This window comes from Lithobates pipiens, unplaced genomic scaffold (assembly GCF_037356315.1).
Source record: "Lithobates pipiens isolate NorthernLeopardFrog02 unplaced genomic scaffold, aLitPip1_a1.2 Scaffold_1, whole genome shotgun sequence".
Lineage (NCBI taxonomy): Eukaryota > Metazoa > Chordata > Amphibia > Anura > Ranidae > Lithobates > Lithobates pipiens.
Genome location: NW_027507685.1, coordinates 124,135,117 through 124,159,254, shown reverse-complemented (window position 1 = coordinate 124,159,254; position 24,138 = coordinate 124,135,117). Strand labels below are relative to the sequence as shown.

Below are 24,138 nucleotides of genomic sequence, written 5' to 3'. Positions count from 1 at the left end.
AAATTTACAATGTTGGCGGAAGAGTGCCAATGGCCAGTGTTGCCTACACAGCTTGTTGTTGGTTACTGTGGGTATATCAAAACCTCTTATGCAACCCTAATGGTGTCTCATCGTGTTTAAACCCCATTCGTTTTCTAAATCTATATACAGTACACGCTCCTATGGTAGTAAGTTCCTTGTTTTGTAATTTCAAGCTTTGTAAATCAATGTTTGCAGAAATATGTCATGTAAAGTTTAACTTTTCACAATAATGAGTCTTTGTTTTGCAAGGGAAATTTTGTGCAGAACTTATATCCAGCTCACGGAGGAAGCTCGTTCCAGTCTGTGCCCGAAAGCCAAGCCATTTGTATTAATTCTAGCTGGTCAGTTGTCTTCTTTTGCTCTGTGGCATATTTATAGGTATGAAAAATAGAGAAGCATTGTAAGATGTTTGAGGGTAAAGGCTGCATCTAAAAATAAAAATTAATATATGTATATTTATTTGGTAAATTAGTAAAATTCTCATTTATGTTTAGTTCACAGGCTTTAAAGATGATGAACTCTTCTGGGAATTTCACTGGCTGTCAGCCACAACCTGTTCCTGCCTTCATCCCCATCTTCTTGAGTTTTTTCTTCTTCATTGGATTTGCTTTGAACTGCATCAGTTTGTGGATATTCTGGTTCAAGGTTAAACCATGGACCTCAATGGTGGTTCTCCAGTTCAACTTGGCCCTCTCTGATGCCATCATCACCCCAGCAGCTCCTCTGCTTGTTATCTACTACATTACTGACCACTGGACCTTCGGGTTGTTCTTCTGCCAGTTCAAAGTCTTCTTGCTCAGCACTCACACATATGGAAGTATATACTTTCTCACCCTAATTAGCATGCACCGTTATTTCATTGTTGTCCCTAGTCCCAAAAGTCAGGCCTTTAATGGGAAGCCGTTCATTACAAAACTTTGCCTCTTTGTCTGGGGTTGTCTGCTTTGTCAAGGTATTCCATTTTTCTTTGCCATCAAAGTTTCTGAGGTCCACGGAGTTATGAAATGTCTCAGCATCCATCAAACAGATCAAACAGTTTTATTTTTTGCCTGGAACTGGGTCATCTTATTCACTGGTCTCCTTATTCCTTTTTCCATAACGTTGATCTGCTATGCTCTACTGATTCAATACATTCTCAAAGTCAACCCAATGAACTCCCTCAGCAAAGTCATGGTGTCCAAGTCAGTGCAGACTATCCTTATCTCCCTGATAATTTTCATAATTTGCTACATTCCCTCTCATATCACTAGGTCTATCGCTGTTACAATTACATTGTTCTTCCCAACGTTATGCTCTTTGCTGGAAAGCGTTGAAGTTGCCTTTTACATCACTTGGATAATGTCTGGAACAAATTGTTATATGGATCCCATACTGTACTGTTTTACTTCTGAAAGATTTAACAGCATATTCACAAGTTGGTGTCCTTGTCTGCAAAGACGACATCAAAACATCACAGACTTTTCCCACGATAACACAGATAAGCCTCCTTTAGACACTCACGGCCCTCTCCCAACTAACAGCATTACAAAAACATGTCTGTCAGGATCAGTTGAAGGGCAAAGTGAGATGTGAATTAAATCTAAATCCAAGAACAAAAATGTAATATATTTCAGCTTACCAATCTTTAGATCTGGGGGCTGTATTTGTTTTATTTTTTTCCAGGCCTTTTCCTTTATATTCTTTGGGTTATCCTGCCAATAACTAACATTCTGTTCTAAGATTACCACACTCCCTTACCATACTACATCTATGGAAGAGCAGCATTATCACTCTACAACAAGACTCCCTCTCCATTCCTTTCCATAACAGAGGGGAATGATGCTCTCTAATCCACAGAGAGTTAAACACGCCAAAGACCAGTCGAAAATTGAACGAAAATTCTTGTTGATCGTCAGGTTCCGTTTTCTCAACATTAGTTGCAAAAAGCTATTTTTGTGCAGCAATCGAAAGTGCCTGATCCAACATGCTGGATTTTTTTTAGAAAAACGAAACATATGATGGCAAACTTGTATGCACCATTTTTGTTTTTTGGTCGACAGAACGTTCAGTTTTCGACTTGTCTATGGTCGGCCTTAGGAACAACGCTTATAACAGTGAAGCATAGGCAGAGAGCACGGGAAGTCTTCAGCTCACAAGATTTCTGTCAGGATTAGCAGGTATTGTGTTGTGCTTATTTTACTTTCATTGTGGGTTGAGGGATGAGCAAAACTGATTATTTGTTGAGTGTATTTACTTGCTGGAGACCCAAAGAGATTAAAAGAGGAATTGTAACTTTTTAAACAATTCTACATTTATTTTTTAGTATCGCATAGAGTTAGGAACAATTAGAACCTCTGTGAGGACTTTTTGATGTCTGTCCTCGTAACAATTCATAATAATTCACACTTGCATCCTACATTTTATTTAAATGCAGAAAAAATGATCTAGGATATATAAGCAAACTTCATGCTTCCCAGATCATGGTTTCACATGCATTCAGACGATCTAATCTGCTCCTGGACACACAGAATTCTATTTTTTCCAAAACACAGCTAAACAGAGTGCACCTAAATGCAGGTAAACACACAGGGGTGGATTTACTAAGGGCAAATAGACTGTAAAGCCCCATACACACTATCAGATCGTCTGCTGAGTTTTTCCTTCAGATTTACCAAAACCATGTAGTAGAAGGGCCTGCCTGATTGCATACACATTGAAACTCCTAAGGTTTGACCTCATATTATATGGTTTTGGTAAATCTGAAGGAAAAACTCAGCATACAATCTGACTGGGCTTTTAGATTGTTAGACTGTTTCATTCTGTAGAGAAAATTGCTCCAGAACCAGTAAATGAGGGGAAGTTCTGCTGACTTCTATTATCCAGTCATGTGCTTTGCCTTTAGTAAATTCACCCCAAAGTGTGAATTATTCAATTTAAAAATCATTACATGCAATTATATGCTTTTAGAAATGTGCTAAAAAGGCATATACTGTAAATGCATGACAGTGGACTACAGTGACCTTGTTCCGCAGACCACCCCCGTCATTCTCCATATATTCCTGTGTTCCTCTAGTGCAGGGCTCAGGTAACTGACATCATATCTTTGAGCCAAGCAGGGAGGGTTGTGAGACTAGTAGTTTCTAGAGCAGCCATTCTTATGTCGTGAAACTACCCCTGGACTACACATCCCAGAGGCCTCTCTGCAAAGCAGACCTCTGGGAAGAACTATGAAAGGGTCAGCAGATCCGCTCCTGGTCTCTTCTTCCTGGGCCTCACCGAGTGAACACCTCTCTACTGTTAGGCAAGAGGGCTGTGGCCTACCACAAAACCATCCCGTGACTCCAGCCTGGCCCTGGAGGGCCCAACTCTGCTTGTTGTTCACAAGACATCACTGTGGCACCACCTCTTCAGACGGATATAATGACTGCCCATGTCCAGCAGCTGGTCGACCAGAAAGACATCTCATCCAGGATCGCTGTTCAGGAGGATCCTATCTGGCTTTGCAGTTGGTGAGAGGGCAGTCGTTCATCGTTCACAATCCCTAACTGGTTATCTTATGTGGACACTGTGTACAGACACCTTGCCCATGGAAACACTTTATTGCATTACATAAGACACTGTACATAGAAATCCATATCCTGAACTACTCTAAGGAATATCACTTGCCAGTTTAAGCTGCCCTGCTTACTGTCGCATTACTGTGCCGTATCTTGTAAATAAGTTAAAGAGCTCAAAATGCCGGTGATGGCTACTGCAGGCCTGTACTCCAGACATTGCTGTTGCTACTGGTTAAAGGATCCCATCCTATTCCTATTCTATCTGATCTCTCATTAGGATGTAAAGGTTTAATAGGCCGGCCTGGGATCCCCTTTTAGTGTGGTATCATATTGCATTAACTAGTGGATTCTTTACAATCACCTGTTTTATTCTCTAGCTGGTATTTCACTGTATATATGTATATCTTGCATTTTTGCTATCAAGCTGTAATTAAGCTGTTTCTTGGGGATTCCTCACCTGAGCCTTGGCAGTTATCCAGACCTCAGGTGATCAATAAACTCCCGTTTGCACACATAACTTTACCCAGTAAAACCTAAAAGAATATCTATTTGACTTGTGTTGGAGTGACATTTAAAGGTACCTGTAAGAAGATGTCTGAACCCAGAGTGTCAGGTGGGTTGGAGTGTTCACAAGGTCAGGTCAGTGCAGATGAACATGTAAATCAAAGCAGCCCTCAAGGGGGCTGTGCTACACATGTATGCCATTGCCAGAGTGAATGAGACCTAAGCAGGACACAATGGCAGTAAACACTGGTTCACACAAAATATGGTGCAGCTGTGCATAGTAACTCATTCGTTTCTAGGTTTTATTGGTAAGGTTTAAATGAACAAGCTTAAGGCTGGGGTCACACTGCAGCATGGAGAGGCTCACAGCAGGGGTCCGGAGCATCCCTGTTCACTGTTTCAGGTCCGATTTCAGCCTGAATATTTGGCTAAATTCGGACTGTGCAATTCGCACCGGAGCCGCTCTGGAGATGTGTGAACTGGCTCCATAGAGAGCTGGTCACAATCTCCTGACATGTGAATTGGATGCGGGTAAACCCTGAGATCTGATGCGGTGTTTGACCTCTTTTAAACATTGTGGTCCATCCCAATAATTGAGGGTACACCTGAATTCTGTGGTGTAGTGGAGTGACACACTGGTAAGTGGTACTTTAAGACACAAAATAAAGTCTAATAACACACGCACAATAAAATTGAATTTATGGGATTGTTATTTGGGGACAACATTTGTGTAGATTTTGTGATGTGAATTTTTCTATAACTCTATATTTCTAGAATTTTTCTATAACTTTTACCACCAGAACTTTATTAACTGTTGTTGCACTGATCAGTTTATCTATGAGTTATGTGTGTTTCTTACTGTGAGTAGGTGCAGTGTGGCAGAAAACATGTAAGAGTCCAGGGGCATAATGACAAGAATATATTTCGATTGAAATTTGGCAATACAGAACAAGCCGAACGGGAAGGCAATCCATTTGGGAGCATTTACAGAATGCAACGGTGATATGTCAGTCGCAGAAGGTCACAGGTGTGCCGACAGCATCTGTCTCAAGGGGCAGAATAGGATGGAATGTCCCTTCACTTTGCCTACTCCTCTGGAGCCTTTCCCTGATGCTAAGCACTGTCCCTGAAGACCAGAAGACCTGTCCCCATTCTAGCCATTTGCAAAATGCACGCCAAGTTTAGAAGCTAGGGGCTTAAAGTGGCAGTACATTTTTTTTATTATGTTTACTTACAGGTAAGCTTATAATAAAGCTTACATGTAGGTAAAATTAATATCTCCTAAATGTGCACCAGTCAGAATTCCAGTTCCCCAACCGGAAAGGAAGATGAGATGAAGATGGAAGCCTCTGCATCAATGACAGCGGGCCACTGGAGGGCTTCGTTCTAAGGTAAGTCTTTCATAATGTGCTAGTATGCAGTGCATACTAGCACATTATGCCTTTACCTTGCAGGGTTTTTTAATGCTTTTACTACCACTTTAAGTAGACTCTTCCTGTCCCAATATGGCCACCAAAATCACATGGGGCATCTCATCTAATTGGATGGCTGCCCCCCTGTAACCCAGGAAACCATAGAGGAACCTCCTGACTTCCTCTGCTATGTCACTGTGGTTAAGTCCATCTGCAGCCGAGAATATAGACTGTACCTGCCTACACTTCCCCCCTCTTTGACAGAAGCTGTCCTCAGCATCTTAACACAGTAAAGAAGAACATGAAAACTGCAAAAAATAGATTTTTGACAGATGCTGTCCTCAGCACCTTACTTTGCAGGGAGCTGGCCGTGGTAAAACTGCATAGGGCAGCAGACCTCAGTGTCCCATTTGCAAAATGCACGCCAAGCCCAGAAGCTAGGGTCTTAAAGTGGTAGGGATTTTTTTTTTACTTACAGGTAAGACAGGTATTTGCACCCACTTCTGGCATGGGAGTCTACGTCTCTTCCCCCCCCCCCCCCACGCTGTCTGCTGGGACACACTCAGGTCCCAGGAGATAACAGGGACCAGTTAGGACGTGCAGCGCGACTCATGCATGCACAGTAGGGAACCGGGAAGTGAAGCCGCAAAGCTTCACTTCCTGATTCCCTCACCGAAGATGGCGGCTTCAGCTGCCGACATCGCTGGACTCTGGGACAGGTAAGTGTCCATTTATTAAAAGTCAGCAGCTGCAGTATTTGTAGCTGTTGGCTTTTAATATATATATATATATATATATATATATATATATATATATATATATATATATATATATATATATATATATATATATGGTGGACCACCTCTTTAACACAGTAATCAAAACTGCACTACATATACTTGTGCATAACAGCAAAAGTTCAAACAACATAATCAAAGTACTTTGCAGGAAGCTGGCCACAGGGTGGCAGACCTCAGTGTCCCCGCTGAAGTAATCTTCAGCCTGAGGTTCTGGAGCCCCGGGTGGATGGAGTTCAACAGGGTCAGCCATACACCTATCACCCAGGCTCAAGGCTGACTCTTCAGGAGAGTTGAGGTTGTCAACTGGGCCCACATGGGCTCTTGGACTGTCCGTGTATGCTGTCCTGGGATCTTCTTCTGCCGAGTTTGTAGGGGTCAGAGACTCTAGTATGGGAGGAGCCAGGTACCATTCATCAGGAACCTCTTGGTGGGACATCCATGGAGTTGCGTGTCTCTCAGTATCACTCAGTCTGCAGAAGATTTGGCAGAGCAATCAGCACTTAGCACACAGGGTCTTATAGGATTATGGTGGAGGCATCTCTTGATGGGGTTGGGACCCTCCCAGATCAAATCATATACTGGAGTTGTAGGAAAGGCTGCTTTTAAGACCAAAGGGGTGTGCTCCCACTAAGGATCTAATTTACCACCTCTTTTTGCTCTGGAACCTTTCCCTGAAGCTAAGCACTGTCCCTGACACATGGGAGACCTGTCCCTACTCTAGTTTCTCGCAAAATGGGCATGAAGCCCAGGAGCCGGGTCTTAATTGGACTCTGCCTGACTCAAGATGGCTGCCAAATTCACATGGGGCATCACAAATGTAAAACTGCTTTATACAGCCCCTCTAGACATAAACGAGCAGTTGAACATTGCAGTTTGGGGTCAGCCCCACCACATAGGAGCTCTTTTTTCAGCCTTAAATGTCATAAGATGCTTTAATCATCTGTCTATAAGGACTCGTTCACATGTTCTTTGATCTCTTAAGAGTGATCTGTGTTTGGATTACTCTTCAGAGAGCATTTGACAGGTTTCTTAACCACAAAGTTTACCGCTGCTCAACTGCTAGTGTGAATGACACCTAGCAGAGTAGTCCTACACATTTGGACTGTGAAAGTCCAACGCAAAAGTCTTTTTTTTCTAAATTTTTAAATGCTTATTTCCAGAATTGTTTTGTATGCTTCTCTATATTGTTTCATACCATGAAAATGATGCAGATTTATTCAGTCTATTGATAAACCATAAAAATAAAAACAGATTAGAAAAAAAGTGTGAGTGGTTATAAAGTGAGCAGGGGTGTTTCATGAAATCAGTGGGCCTGTGTGCAAGATCATATGGCCCTATTGTTTCATAAAAAAGGCAGTGTGTATAATGTGCCACAGTGAAGAGTGGGTAAGGTTTTCATTGTGCCAGGGGTGTTGCTAGGATTGTAAAAGATCTGGGGCACCTTTGAGTGCAGAAAGCAGAAGAGTAATGTGGAATGTGTAGAGAGTAGGGATGAGCTTCGAGTTCGAGTCCAACTCATGTTCGACTCGAACATTGCCTGTTCGCCTGTTCAGCGAACAGTGAACAATTTGGGCTGTTCGCGGCAAATTTGAAAAGCCGGGAACACCCTATACAAGTCTATGGGAGAAATCTAAAGTGCTAATTTTAAAGGGTAATATGCAAGTTACTGTCCTAAAAAGTGTTTGGGGACCTGGGTCCTGCCCCAGGGGACATGGATCAATGCAAAGAAAAGTTTTAAAAACTGACGTTTTTTCGGGAGCAGTGATTTTAATAATGATTAAAGTGAAACAATAAAAGTGTAATATTCCTTTAAATGTGGTACCTGGGGGGTGTCTGTAGTATGCCTGTGAAGGGGCGCATGTTTCTGGTTCTTAGAACTGTCCCTGCACAAAGTGTCATTTGTGCAGGAAAAAAAGTCTTTTAAAATCACTTGCGGCTATATTGTCGGCTCTCGTAATACAGAGAACACTCAATGAGTGTTCTCTGTATTAGCCGACAATTCATTCATTCATTGATAAAAAAAAAAAAAAAAAGCGTGGGGGTTCCCCTAAATTCAATTACCAGGCCCTTCAGGTCTGATATGGATATTAAGGGGAACCCCGTGTCAAATTTTTTTAAAAAATTGACGTGGGGGTCCCCCTAAATATCCATACCAGACCCTTTATCCGAGCATGCAACCTGGCCGGCCGCAGGAAAAGAGGGGGGGCGAGAGAGCGCCCCCCCCTCCCTCCTGAACCGTACCAGGCCACATGCACTCAACATTAGGAGGATGCTTTGGGGGTCTGTGACCCCTCAAAGCACCATGTCCCCATGTTGATGGGGACAAGGGCCTCATCCCCACAACCCTGAGCGGTGGTTGTGGGGGTCTGGGGGGAGGGGCTTATCAGAATCTGGAAGCCCCCTTTAACAAGGGGACCCCCAGATCCCGCCCCCCCCCTGTTTGAAATGGTAAGGGAGTACAAAAGTACCCCTACCATTTCACAAAGAAAGTGTAAAAATGGTTAAATAAGACAAACACACTTTTGAAAAATTCCTTTAGTTAAAAAAAAAAAAAAAAAGATTCCAGCGGTGGTTATCCACTCTTGCTATCCAGCGATGGATGATCATATCCAGCGACGCGGGATCTCTCAGTCCAGCGCTGTCCATACATCCGTCTTCTGTCTCCACTCCGGAGACACTGCAGGGATCCCACCGCTGACGTTTCTTATATTAGGAGGGCGGGGCCACCCGCCACCTGACCCCGCCCCCTCTGACGCTGGTGAGGGGAGCCAGGGGTTCCCCAGTGACGTATGGGTGACCTGCCCCCTCTGATGTAACGGAAACCTGCGTTACATCAGAGGGGGCAGGGTCACCCATATGTCACTGGGGAACCCCTGGCTTCCCTCACCAGCGTCAGAGAAATTAAATTAATTAAATTAAATTAAATTAATTTATTTATTAAAAATAAAAAAAATAAAAAATAGATTCCAGCGGTGGTAATCCATAGGTCACTGGGGAACCCCTGGCCCCGCCCCCACTGACGCTGGTGAGGGGAGCCAGGGGTTCCCCAGTGACGTGTAGGTGACCTGCCCCCTCTGATGTAACGGAAACCTGCATTACATCAGAGGGGGCGGGGTCACCCATACGTCACTGGGGAACCCCTGGCTCCCCTCACCAGCGTCAGAGGGGGCAGGGTCAGGTGACGGGTGGCCACGCCCTCCTAATATAAGAAACGTCAGCGCTGGGATCCCCGCAGTGTCTCCAGAGTGGAGACAGAAGACTGATGTATGGAAAAAGTGTGTTTGTCTTATTTAACCATTTTTACACTTTCTTTGTGAAATGGTAGGGGTACTTTTGTACCCCCTTACCATTTCAAACAGGGGGGGCTGGGATCTGGGAGCTGCCATTTTACTGCACCATGTTCCCTATGCTTTCGTGCATAGGATGTGGAAACAAAGCTAAGTGACTCAACTATGTATGGAAACATAGGAATTAGGGCGTAGAAAAATGGCAGCAGGTGCTCCGGATGAATCAAACTTTTAAATATTCGGCTGTAACAGTAGGCAGTTTATTCGTGAAGGGCTGAAGAGCAAAACAATAATGAGCATCTGCACATGGCTGCTGATATGAAATCATGGGGCCCCATACAGCCTACCTGAAGGGGCCCCCTTCAGCTCCACCCCAGGTCCCTCCTTCAGCCCCGCCCCTGGCCCCTCCCCAGACCCCACCTTGAAACAAAGCATTGGCGGCACAGGTGGTACTGTCTGCAGTATATTAAGGCATTGGCGGCACTGTCTGCAGCACATTAGGGCATTGGCAGCACTGTCTGCAGCACATTATGGCATTGGCGGCATGGGTGACACTGTCTGTAGCACATTATGGCATTGGGGGCACGGGTGGCACTGTCTCTGCAGGCAGCACATGCGTTACGGGCCATAATGCATGTGCTACTGACAGACATGCCACCAATGCCGTAATGTGCTGCAGACGGTGCCAGCCGTGAAACTTATGGCATAACACATGTGCTCAGGGCTGTCTTTAATATTGATTGGGCCCTGGGCAAAAATTCTCATGGGGCCCCCAACGCTAAAGCCCAAACCCCCCCCCCCATGTAATGTCGCTCTCCACCTGCTCTGAGATATACAATAAATAGCAGATAGACTCAAAATCGGTTTACTGTATCAGATCAGGCATGAATGAAAGGATTCTACACCAAGCTCCAATGTAATGAGAAGATTTACACTGACCACCAATGTAACTGAGACATTTAGCCTGCGTTCACATTTGTGTGTCAGGAACGCATGCAAAATCTGCAGCTGCCCTTTAGCAGATACACAGTAATGCCATCAATTGTTAATGACACCCTCACACATCTGCTGACATGTGCCTCGGCACCGTGTGATTTTGAAAAAGGGTTAGGGACCTTCACCCGCATTTCTAGCACATAGAGCAGCCCATTGGGATGCCCCACACGCGACCTACATCTTTATCCACCCTGTCAGTACACCTTTGCATCATAAAACCCCTGCTAACCTCTGCACCCCAAACCTCCCCCATCCTCTCCACACCAACCCTCCACCCCCTTTAACTCTACCTGCCTACTCTGCTCATCTTTGGACCCACCTATTCGCTTGCCTTTGCAGAACAGGCAGATGTTAGGCTTAATGACCACAGTTGTAGGCAGGACTTTCAAGCATGCCCCTTTACCTCCCCAGTGGGCAGCATTCAGTATAAGTGATGGTGGATTTGACCTGGGGGGGGCATGATATACATAAGAATGGCGCCACTATTTAAATGTAAACACAGGGTCTGCAGGTGAGTCATCTGTACACAATAGGGCAGAGCTGGGCAGCATTAGTAGCAGCACTTCACATGAGATATTGGGACATAGCACGGGACTAAAACTTCAAGGGACAAGGGAATTTAAACCAGGATAGTTGGCAAGTATGTGGCAGCTGCTTTGGGCCCCACAAAAATGACAGGGCCCAGGGCAGATGGCCCTTTTGTCCTGCCTTAAAAACGGCCCTGCATGTGCTACTTGCTGACAGCGCTACCCATGCTGCCAATGCCATATTGTGCTGCAGACAGTACCACCCATGGTATACCATAATGGCATAATGCCATTGGCAGCATTGTGGCACTGTCTCTGCAGGCAGCACATGCTTTGTGACATTAGTGTCATGGGTGGCACTGTCTGGGTTATGGGCCATAACGCATGTGCTACCTGCAGAGAGTGCCACTCATACCACCAATGCCATATTCTGCTGCAGACAGTGCCACCCATGTCGCTAATACCATAATGTATATATGCTGCTGCATCAGTAGTAGATCTTGAACCCCCCCCCCCCCCCCAAGCAAGCACACACCTGTGTAACTTCTAGCTGAGCCCCACAAGTAGGGATGGGCCGAACACCCCCCAGTTCGGTTCGCACCAGAACTTTCGAACGGACCCCAAATTCGTACGAACTTTAGAACCCCATTGAAGTCTATGGGACTCTAACGTTCGAAAATAAAAGTGCTAATTTTAACGGCTAATATGCAAGATACTGTCCTAAAAAGGGTTTGGGGACCTGGCTCCTGCCCCAGGGGACATGGGTCAATGCCTAAAATGTTTTTAAAAATGGCAGTTTTGGCGGGAGCACTGATTTTAATGACGATTAAAGTGAAAAAAAAGTGAAATATTCCTTTAAATATGGTGCCTGGGGGGTGTCTGTAGTATGCCTGTGAAGTGCCACGTGTTTCCCGTGTTTAGAACAGTCCCTGCACAAAATGACATTAAACGGAAATAACATCATTTAAAACTGCTTGCGGTTTTAATGTTATATCTGGTTCCTGCAATATGGTTGAAAATCATTGAGAAAAATGGCATGGGTAGCCCTCCCTGCCCATTACCAGACCCTTTGGGTCTTGTACGCATATTAAGGGGAACCCAGTACCCATATTAAAAAAAGGAAATGCGTGTGGCCCCCGGGCCCTATATACTCAGAACAGCAGTATACAGGCGGTGCAAACAAGACAGGGACTGTGTAGGTTTGTTGTGTTAAGTTGAATCTGTTTGTAATTTTCAACCGGTACATTTTTAAAGTGTAGCTCCAGTCAAAAAAACTATTTTTAAGCTTTTTGGAAAACATAGGGAAGGGTTATCACCCCTGTATAATTTGTTTTGTCGTACATCTTTTTTCATCTCACTTGCTGTTGTCTCCTTCCGTTTGCAAGTAGGAGATGTTTGTAAGTTGGATGTTTGAAAGTAGGGGCCTGCCCTATATGCTCTGCAGAAATGGCGAAACAAGGTGTTGGTTTTGCCACAACATTGTAAGCCCTCAAAGTGACTCTTGGTGGGCGCTGGAGCGCCCTGCTGTGAACGATTATATCAAGAATTGTAATTACATGCCATTGTTGAACAGTGGTAGAAAAATTGACCTTTGGTGGTTGTGGTGCTGGTGCCACAACACTATAAGTTCTCACAGTTACTCTGGGTGGGCACAGGAACGGGCCCTCCTGTGAAATATTATATCAAGAATTGTAATTACATGTCCCTGTTAAACAGGGGCAGAAAAATTGGGCCTTAGGCACTGGTGCTGGTGCCACGACACTGCAACCTCTCCCATATACTCTTGTTTTATTGCAGGAATTAGCCCTGCTGCAAAGCATTGCATCAAAAATTGTAATTAAATGCCCCTGTTAAACAGGGGCAGAAAAATTGGGCCTTAGGCACTGGTGCTGGTGCCACGACACTGCAACCTCTCCCATATACTCTATTTTTATTGCAGGAATTAGCCCTGCTGCAAAACATTGCATCAAAAATTTTAATTAAACGCCCCTGTTAAACAGGGGCAGAAAAATTGGGCTGATGGCATCACCCAGAACCAAAAATGTTCTTCCAACATATCAGCGGAGGAGGAAGAGGATAGACAATCAACATAACAGGACAGTCACTCAGCATCAGCATAGGCAGTCTTGAAGGGATGTGATATTTCAAAAAAAATTATTCGGTTACATCAGCTTCAGGTGCTTGGTAGCTGTGGGTGATCCAAGACTGATTCATCTTGATGAAGGTCAGTCGATCAACTGATTCGGTGGACAGGCGCACCCTGTGATCGGTAACAAAGCCACCAGCAGCACTGAAGGTGCGTTCCGAAAGAACGCTGGATGCAGGACAGGCCAGTAGCTCAATTGCATACTGTGCAAGCTCTGGCCAGTGATCCATCCTCAAGATCCAGTAAGCCAGAGGATTTTCGGTGGGAAAGGTGTCCAAGTCTGACCTTGCCCCTAGGTATTCCTGCCCCATGTAAATCAGATGGTTGCTGGAACCGATCATACCTTGGGGCTGCGGACTAAAAAATTGTCTGAAAGCATCAGTCAGACGGCCACCTTCTCCGCCGCTCCTTCTGACCGATGCCTCAGCAACACGTTGTCCAGGACCAGGAGTTTGTAACCTCCCAGTCTCTGGGAACGCGTTTCACAGACCTTTCTGCAAGGCCTCCCGGAGATGTCTCATCCTCTGCTCCCTCTGCGATGGCAAGATAAGGTCGGCAACCTTACCCTTGTACCGTGGATCAAGGAGAGTGGCCAGCCAGTAATAGTCCCTTTCCTTGATCCGAAGAATATGAGGATCCTTCCGCAGGCTTTGCAGGATCAGGGAGGCCATGCAGCGTAGGTTAGCTGAGGCATTCGGTCCGGAGTCCTCTGGGTCACTAAGGACAACATGATCCGCAGCTACCTCCTCCCAGCCACGTACAAGTCCACGTGTTTCTTGGGACTGTAAATCATCCCTACAAGACTGCTGCTGCTGCTGATGCTGAGTGCCAGCCTCCACCTCCATGCTGACACAATCATCCTCCTCCTCCTCTTCCTCCTCCTCATCCTCTTCCTGCGTGATGGGTGGCACAGCAGGAACACTGTCTGGATAAAGGGGGCCTTGAGAGGCAAGGAACTCCTCCTCTTCCTGCCTCTGTTCTGCCTCAAGTGCCCTGTCCATTATTCCACGCAGCGTATGCTCCAAGAGGTGGACAAGAGGTACAGTGTCACTGATGCATGCACTGTCACTGCTCACCATCCTTGTGGCCTCCTCAAACGGTGACAGGACAGTGCATGCATCCCTGATCATGCCCCACTGGCGTGGTGAGAAAAAAACCGAGCTCCCCTGACCCTGTCCTGGTGCCGTAGTCGCACAGGTACTCATTGATGGCCCTCTGCTGCGTGTGCAGCCGCTGCAGCATGGCCAACGTTGAGTTCCACCTGGTGGGCATGTCACATATAAGGCGGTTCTTGGGCAGGTTAAACTCCTTTTGGAGCTCAGCCAGCCGAGCACAGGCATTAAATGATCGGCGGAAATGCACACAGACTTTCCTGGCCTGCTTCAGGACATCCTGTAAGCCCGGGTACCTGCCCAAGAACCACTGCACCACCAGGTTAAGGACGTGAGCTACACAGGGCACATGGGTCAGTTGTGCCTGTCGGACGGCGGAGAGGAGGTTGGTGCCATTGTCGCAAACCACCATTCCTGGCTTAAGCTGGCATGGCGTCAACCACCTCTCGGCCTGCCCCTGCAGAGCTGACAAAACATCCGCCCCAGTGTGGCTCCTGTCCCCCAAACAAACCAGCGCAAGCACGGCATGGCATAGTTTTGCCTGCGTACTTGCGTAGCCCCTGGAACGCCTACGGAGCACCGCTGGTTCTGAGGACAGAGCACTGGAAGAGGCCATGGAGGAAGAAGAAGAGGAGAGGGTGGAGGAGAGAGGTGTGTCACAATCAATAGTAGCATTTTGGAGGCGTGGTGGCGGAACAACCTCCAACACTACTGCATCTTGTCCTGCATCCTTCCCAGCTGCCAGAAGAGTGACCCAATGGGCCGTGAAAGACAGGTAACGTCCCTGTCCATGCCTGCTGGACCATGAGTCAGCGGTAATATGCACCTTACCGCTGACCGCTCTGTCCAGCGAGGCAAGGACATTGCCTTCCACATGCCGGTAGAGAGCTGGAATCGCCTTCCGTGAGAAAAAGTGGCGTTTGGGGACCTGTCACTGAGGAACCGCACATTGTACACACTCACGGAAGGGGGCCGAGTCTACCAACTGAAAAGGCAGCAGTTGAAGTGCTAGCAAGAAGCTAGCATTCAACCGCTGGGCATGTGGATGGCTGGGAGTGAACTTCTTTCGCCGGTCCAGCAGCTGGGGCAGGGACATTTGCCTGCTATAATCGGATGTGGGTGTACTGCAAGCAGAGTGCCCGGAAGCACTTGGCTGTGACACACCTAATTCTACACCTTCATTCCTCTCAGAGCAGGTTTCAGAGAGGACTGAAGGTCTAGTGGGGTTGGAGATGCCAGCTGATGAGGAGCAAGGAGAGGTCCGCTTTGTTCTTTGGTGTGGGTCTTTGAGGTACGCTTGCCAACGAGCTGCATGGCACGTCAACATATGTCTGGTCAAGCATGTGGTGGTCAAGCGGCTGATGTTTTGGCCACGCGAGATACGCTTGAGACATATGTTGCAAATAGCAGCGGTGCGATCTGACGCACTCGTCTCAAAAAAGGCCCACACCAAAGAACTTTTAGAATAACGCGCAGAGGCAGCGCCCTGCACAGGCGGAGCTCTGCGGTGTGATTCAGTCGGTGTGCTGCCCCTAAGCTGGCCCCCGGAGGGCATCCTGCCTCGTGGACATGTGCCTACTCCTCCTCCTCCTCCTCCTCCTCTCTCCTACCAGGCACCCACATGGAGTCAGTGCCCTCATCATCCCCTCCCTCTTCATCGCTGTAGCAAATCTGCCAATATGCTGCAGCTTGTGGAACATGACTGCCAGATTGCTGTCCTTCTTCAGAATCCCCTCTCTCTGCATCCACGCTACTGCCTTCCTCTAGCTGAGTATCATCATCAGAGCCTACAAAACACTGGGCCAAGACATTAGCATGTTGCGGCTCAACATGTCAAGCTGCCGAAAAGAAGGACAAGCGTGTCCCATGGCCACGTGCTGATGATGACAATGCACCGTGTCCACGACCAGCACTGTTGTCTCTAGACACAGAGCCGGCTTGCCCTCTTTTATCGGCTCGCGCCTGTCTGCCTCTCCTTGCTGGCCTTCCAGACATGGTAATGGCCTAAAGGGAGTTGGGTAAAACAGCAATTGGGTAGTGTATATTGTGCTGGAGGCACACAACACCCACTAACTCCTGCAGATGCCTTTATTATAGAACACCAGCAATAAAGCGTAGATAAAGGAGTATACTGTACTGGAGGCACACAACACCCACTAAGCCCTGCAGATGGCTCTATTAGAGAACAGCAATAAAGGGTAGATACAGGTGTATATTGTGCTGGAGGCACAAAACACCCACTAACTCCTGCAGATGCCTTTATTGCGATAATGCAGTGCATTGTGGGCCGTGAGCGCCACACGAATTTGGCACGAACGGCCCATAACGTTCGGAATTCGCCGAACGGGCGAACAGCCGATGTTCGAGTCGAACGTATGTTCGACTCGAACACGAAGCTCATCCCTACCCACAATGCACTTCTTCCCTGATCCTGCTGCTGCCTGGACTGGAGTGTCCACAAAGATTCCATTCAGACTGCAGCTACTTCTTTTTTGTCTTCTGCCACCGCCGCTTGCCTCACTGACACTTATCTCATAAGGATGGGGAGGAATCACTCCACGGCACCAGGGGGACGGCACAATAGAGGCTGGGTGGGACTTGAGCCACAGCCAGCATGAGGAGCGGGTGCAGAAGAGGCATTCTTCCGCGCCCGAAATAGAGGAAATAGTCCCTCCTCTGCCACCACCTAGTCTGCAGATAGCTATCTGCACAAAAAAAAACGTAAAAAATAACGGGGGTGGTGGGGGCTATTTGTTTGGTAATTGAGTCGGACAGGCTCTGATCGGCCGTGGCTTATTATATTAATTATTTTTCTGCTCAGCTTGCCCGGCACCCCCTGCTGTCCGGGCCCGGTACAACAGAGCCAGTTGTACTGGCCTATCAGCGGCCCTGCATCTGCAGGCAACAGTAAAGCATGGTGGAGTTTCCTTGGAAGTTTGGGGATACATTTCTGCAAATGGTGTTGGGGATTTTGCCAGGATCAATGGTGTCCTCAATGTGGAGATACAGATTCTTCTCCATCATGCCCTACCATCAGGGAGACATGTGACTGACCCTAAATTTATTCCACAGCAGGACAATGATCCCAAACATACAGCCAATGTTATTAAGAACTATCTTTTTTAATCGAAAAAACTAACTTTATTAATAAAAGAAGGAAACAGAGAAGATGACATACATAGTAGGCATACATACGGTACATCTAGTAACAAGGGCCGTTCTGGCCAAAACAGCGTTGCATACATGAGTGCTTTGGGTTAGCTGTGCTGTATAGAGTTCAGACACCCATCTTAGGTATAGTCAGCATAGAGCTAATTTGTGTCAACCGGGGGAGGGGGAGCAGGCAGAGAAAAAAAAAGGGAAGGGGGAAGGGGAAGGGGACATAGTGCAAGTAGGCCCATGAGATGGAGGAAGCACAGAAAGGGGAAAGCAGAGGGGGGAGGGAGGCAAGGGATCAATATATCAACATTTCAAGTACATGTCTCCCCATCCCCCAACCATCTACCCCAGACCCGCTCGTATTTAAGTGGACATCCTCTATGCGTATAGATCAGTTTCTTATACGGGAGGGTATCGTTAACCTCTTTCTTCCAGCATTGGATCGTGGAGGGGAGGGCCTGCATCCAGCCACGAGCAATCACTTTTCTCGCCAGGAACAGCGTTTCATGCAAAAAGGTGCAAAGGGATTTGTCAGCGTCTAACTCTGGCAATAGACCAAGCAGGCACAGCTTTGGGTCAAGGCTAGCAGGAGAGCCCATCTGGTCATGGAGAAAGCGAATTACCTGCATCCAGTATGTTTGGATAACCGGACAGGACCATATGAGGTGATAGAAAGAGCCTGGAGCATGGTCGCATAAGCGGCATCCTGGATTATACGAGGGTTTGAACCGTGCTGGGGGGTCAGGTATGTCCTATGGATAATGTACAGCTGTGTGAGGCGGTCCGAGAGCCTGGGGGAGACTCTCTTCACATCCCCCAAGACTTCATCCCACTCCTCATCCTCAATTATTCCAACATCCACCTCCCATCTGGCTTTAGCAGCATAGGCCAATGCCCCGGTGCCTGGTAGACGGATGGTGGAGTAAAGGGTGGAGATCAACTTGGTTGGCTCAGCACCCGTGACTATATCCACTATAGGGGGGACTGTCAGGGTGGGGTTGGAATCGGCAAATTGAGTCTGTATCGCGTGTCGGAGCTGTAAATATCTGAAGAAGAGGTGGTTAGGGAGTGTGAATTCTTCCTTTAGCGTTTGAAAGGATTTAAGCCCAGTGTTAGTCATAATTTGGTGCATGTATAGGATGCCATAGCGTGTCCAAGCCGCGGGGTCCGGAACGGACAGCAGTTCGGGCAACTGAGTGTTAAACCAGGAGGAGTGTAACAATGAAACTGTGGGGTCCCAAGTTTTTTTAGGGCCGTCCGCCATACCCTCCGGTGGTGCGTCAACAAGTCTTCTTTGTGATGGGGGGAACGTCGTGGCAATGGGGCCCTAAGGACTGACTGAAGTGGGGTGTGGGCAGGGTCGTCAGGGCATTTACAAAGTAATGTCTGGTATCTTGGCAGCTCGTTCTTGTCAAAGTGATAAAAATGGGACAACTGGGAGGCAAGATAATAATTCTGGAGATCTGGAAGAGCAGCCCCTCCCATTGTCACCGAGTTCTTCAGAATTCTCCAAGACAATTTGTGTCTGCTGTGACCCCATATAAATGAATTAAGAATTGATTCAATCGTCTTGAAAAATTTTTGTGGTATATACAGGGGTGCATGCCACACCAAATAAAGTATCTTGGGCAGGAGTATCATTTTGACCAGACTGATGCGTCCCATAACACCCAGAGGTAGTCTGGCCCAGGTTTGTGTCTTGTTCTTAATCAGGGTGTAGAGGGGTTCAATGTTAAGGGGTACATAGTCTGTCAGCAATCTGGTGACCTGCACTCCTAAATACTTGACCACTGAAACCCTAGGGAGATTTAGAGGAGGGGACGTGGGTACAGAGGGGAAATGATCAAGCGGAAGGATCTGGGATTTAGACCAGTTAATACTCAGACCCGAATGACTACCAAGACAGTCTATGGTGTGAAGGGCTGCAAGAAGGGAGGGACCCGAGACGGCTAAGTAGAGGAGTGTATCGTCAGCATACAGCCCGATCTTTTCTTCCAAATTCCCTATCCTAAGGCCACGAATACTGGAGTCTGCGCGAACCATAATAGCCAGTGGCTCCACAGCCAACGCATACAGCATGGGGGAAAGGGGGCAACCTTGTCGAGTCCCTCTCTCCAGCGGGAACTGATCGGAGAGCCAACCGTTCACAAACACCTTGGCTCTCGGGGATTGATATAGGAGTTGGACCCATCGAATAAAGTTGGGGCCAAGTCCAAATCCCGAGAGGCACTCCCACAGGTAGTTCCACTCCACAGAGTCGAAGGCCTTGGCAGCATCCAAGGCCACCACGACCCGCGAGCCGACTTCGTCATGGGATCCCTGGATGTTCATAAGTAGGCGGCGGATATTCATGGCAGTGTTTTTCCCTGGCATAAAGCCGGTCTGGTCAGGGTGAATCAGTGAGGGGATGACCTGTTTAAGGCTGGAGGCAAGAATCTTGGCCAGTATTTTAATGTCGACCTGTAATAGGGAGATGGGTCTATATGATTCCGGATAGTTTGGGTCCTTCCCTGGCTTGGGAATTACAACTATTTGCGCTTCTCTCATGGAGGGGGGTAGGATTCCCGTGTCAAATATGGATTCATATAGGTCATGGAGTTTAGGGGTCAAAATTTCAGAGTAGGTGGCATAGAATTCAAGTGGTAGGACGTCCAGTCCAGGTGCCTTGGAAGTGGCCAGAGAGGAGATAGCCTCGGAAATATCCTCCTTAGTAATAGGGGCCTCTAAAAGGTCGCGTTGGGCGTCTGTCAATTTGGGAAATGTAATTCTCGCTAGGTAGTCTCTGGTGTCTTGGGGAGTATGAGTGACCCGGGTGGCGTAGAGTGCTCGATAGAACCTCGCAAATTCCTCCGCCACCTGTTGTGGATCAGTGATACCATTCCCCTGGGTGTCTATCAGTGATACCACAACTGGGGGACGGGAATCTAAGTGGGCGAGGTAAGCAAGTAGTTTGCCCGATCTTTCTCCATACTCAAATATCCTTTGCCTACAGAAAAAGATGCGCTGCTTGGCCTTTTCCGTATGCAGTTGGGAGACCTGTCGCAGCTGAAGCTTAAGAGCAGCAGCTGCGTCAGGCGAGGGGTCTCTGTGAAACCCCTCCTCCAGTCTTTGTAGGAGGTCTGCAGCCTGTTGGACAACAAGGTTTGATGACCGCTTGAGTCTGTTAATACGTGTGGTGAGCAGAGAGCGGGCATACAGCTTAAATGTGTCCCACACTATGTCATGTGTAGCGGAGTCCCTGTTAACTGTAAAGTAGTGTTGCAATTCCGCAGGGATGTCTTCTTGCTCCTGCAGGGCGGTTAGCCAAAATGGGTTCAGCTGCCAAGTAGGAGAGGGAGAGGCCTTCAGGAGCCGCGTCGTAATCCAGTAGGGGGCGTGATCTGAGAGAATTCTCGTAGCGAAGCCCACATGTCCCAGTCTGGGTGTCAGGGTCTGTGAGATAAGGATAAAGTCAATTCGGGACATTGTGTTATGGCTGGCTGAGAAGCACGAATATGCTTTAGCCCGCGGATGCTTATGGCGCCATGTATCCACAAGAGAAAAGTCGCTCAATATACGATGTAGTCTGGTATGGGCTGGTGGGACACCAGGGGAGTCCGGTGTGCCCATTCGGTCCAGAGCGGGAGTGAGGGTCATGTTAAAGTCCCCCATCCACACTGCCGGCACCGAGGGGTAATGTGCCATAAATGCAAGGCCCTCCTTAAGTACAACTGAGTTATAGGGAGGGGGGACATAGCAGGCTATTATCAAAATAGGGGATCCATTGATGGTGGCATGCAGGAATACGTATCTGCCCTGCTGGTCCGTCTGGAGCAACACTAGATCAAACGGCACCCTTTTAGCAATTAAGACCGAAACCCCCCTGGAGTATGAGGTGTGGGTAGCATGATACGCCCAACCTATCCATGGCTTCTTGAGTGAGGACTGGAGATGGCCAGTAACATGGGTCTCAACAAGCGCGATGATGTCAGCACGCTGGGACTTAAGGAACGTCAGGGCGGCAGTGCGTTTTATCTTATTCCGCATGCCTCTGACATTCCACGTGAGGAACTTTAGAGAGCTCATGGTGGGAGCAGAGCGTATACAAGAAACCATAGGCGGGCCAGAAGCAGCAGAACAGTCATGGCCAATTCAGTTCGCACAAAACACAATAGCAGCCAATTCCAATAATGCATGTATGACATTAACATAGTACCTTCAGCATAAACAAACTTTAGTAAACACAGTGATGTAAGAAAAACAAAAACCACAACATCCCACCCCCCACCCAGTCCAGCGCCACCCCAACATGGCTTGGACATCATACCCCAGAACTGGGTACCAACAGGGAACATCCAATGCTTAGGACCCATTGGAGGCAAGGAACTTAATTGCAGAGGAGCATAGATACCCAAAGTAACAAAGAAAAAAACAAAGGGGGAGAAAAAAAAGTCAAACAAATGGGGGAGGAAAAAGTACACTAAAGTCCTAAAAGTCCTAGGGGGGCGACTTCTTCTCTGGAAGGTGCATGGGGAGTAGGAGCCAAAAAGGTGTGAAACCATCATGGCTGCGCATGTGGGAGCCCCGCCCGCCATGTGGATGACGAATAAGGTATAGTAGAAAAGTCCTGGATGTCGTGCAGTCCACAGTCCTCCCCAGGCGCTCCTCAGGTACAGGGGAGGCAGGGATCTCAAAGCAGTGAGGACGCCGGGAGAGGATGGTCATGCCGTGGGATCCAGTGCGAGGTGCAAAAGAAGGGGGGGTAATTATTCCGGGTTAGTCCCCTGGCCCTGCAAAGGGCATTCATATATATAATGTGCCCATCGCAACGACTGAATCATCAGAGTAGCAGCAGGAGAGAGCATGGCACCCATGAGAGCGAGAGAAAGAAAGAAAAGCGTCCACAGCTTACAGGTAGGGTAACATGGTCAGTCTCGGCGTTCTCTCTGGTCAATCCAGGTGGAAGCCAATGCAGGGTCTTCGAAAAAGTGGGTTCGGCCCTCGTATTCCACGCAAAGCCTCGCAGGATACAGCATTGCGTATTTGAGGTGTAGAACCCGGAGGCGTCGCTTAACATCCTGGAACCTGGATCGCTGCCGTTGCACCTCGCTGGAAAAGTCTGGGAAGACTGCCACATGAGTATTGGTATGGGGGATATTACCCCTCTCTCTAGTCAGGCGGAGGATTTAGTCACGATCTCTGAAGTTAGGAAATTTCGCTATCAGGGTGCGCGGTGGGGCCCCCTGGGGAGGAGGACGGGCCGGAATTCGATGAGCTCTCTCCACTGCGAACATTACCGAAAATGCCTCCCTGCCAAAGGTGGAGGTCAGGAGATTTTCAAGAAAACCCGCCGGATTGTTGCCCTCAGCTGTCTCAGGGAGGCCGATAAAGCGGAGATTGCATCTCCGGAGATGATTTTCCATGTCCTCCTGTTTCGCGCTAAGCTGTTGCAGCTGATGGCGTACCTCATCGGTAGTGTGTTGCAGGGGGTGTAGGATGTCTTCAGCCCTACTGATACGGGTCTCCGTCTCCGCCACGCGATTCCGGAGGGTAGAGAGATCTTGCCAGATGAGGGACACATCAATTTTGACCTCCTCAATTTTGGAGGTGAGCGTGCTCTGACATAGGGCTATAGCGTCCAGGACCTGGTTAGTAGCCGACGTAGAGTGGTCTGTGTCAGAGGGAGCACCAGCGCCATCTTTGGCCCGGTGTTCCTCTTCATGACGGCGGTACCTGGCGAGCTTGTCAGCGGCCTCGGTGGACTTTTTCGGTGGGGACATGGTCCAGAAATGGTCCGGGGTGTTCCAAGATGGCCGCTATGTATCGGGCCAATTCTTCAGTCTCCCCGCTCGCAACAGCCGTGAAGTGCCGCAGTTAAGGTTAAGTAGACAGGGGCTTGGTGCCTGCGAAAATCAGCAGCTGCAGCAGGGGAGAAACGGGCACAGGGTTGGCAGGTGAGTACAGAGTACCTGGCAAAGGATCACAGTGGGTGCAGCAATATGGCCCCTGCTCCAGGGCCCAGGCCGGCCTCACAGGCTATCCAACTGGCTGCTGCAGGAAATATAGGGACTGCACAGGTGGCAGGGAGTGAGGTGGCTGCCACAGGCAGGCAGATACATGGAGGTATACAGTCAATGAGGCCTATAGGGGCTGCCGCGGGTGGAGCAAGATGGCCGCCGGCTCGTGGACCAGGCCGGCGCCGCGGACCTCTCCACCAGAAGCTATAAAGAGGAGAGCCACCACATCCGCGGCTGAGGGCGATCCGATAGCTGGGGGTGCTGTGGAACGGCTTCGGTGTGGCTCGGGGGGGCCGAGGAGGCCCGAGGAAGCTGCCGCCGGGTGGAGCAAGATGGCCGCCGCTCCGGCGTCTAGGCCGAAGCCGCGGTCTGTCCTAAAGGCAGCCCCCAGGAACGGGTATCTTACCGGAGCGGCTCCGCACGGCGGCCAAATCGGGCAGATGGCTCCAGGGGAAGAGAGAGGAGGAAGGCAGGGTCGTCCAGGTGCTGTTCCAGGGAAGGATGGTGCAGGATTCTGTTAGCAGGAGTACGGACGAGCTGAGCTCTCACCACAAACGTCCTACTTCATTGCACCGCAGGCCACGCCCCCCATTAAGAACTATCTTTAGTGTAAAGAAGAACAAGAAGTCCTGGAAGTGATGG

At 48.2% G+C, this 24,138-nt stretch overlaps 1 protein-coding gene across 1 annotated transcript; it reads left to right on the top strand.

Annotated features, from left to right (window-relative positions):
- Positions 1-207: 207 nt before the first annotated feature.
- Positions 208-4,103, top strand: LOC143974505 (P2Y purinoceptor 4-like). The gene is made up of 2 exons (XM_077475977.1): positions 208-399; positions 516-4,103. Exons 1-2 carry the CDS (start codon positions 251-253, stop codon positions 1,591-1,593), a joined length of 1,227 nt encoding a protein of 408 aa, XP_077332103.1. The 5' UTR covers positions 208-250; the 3' UTR covers positions 1,594-4,103.
- Positions 4,104-24,138: the final 20,035 nt, after the last annotated feature.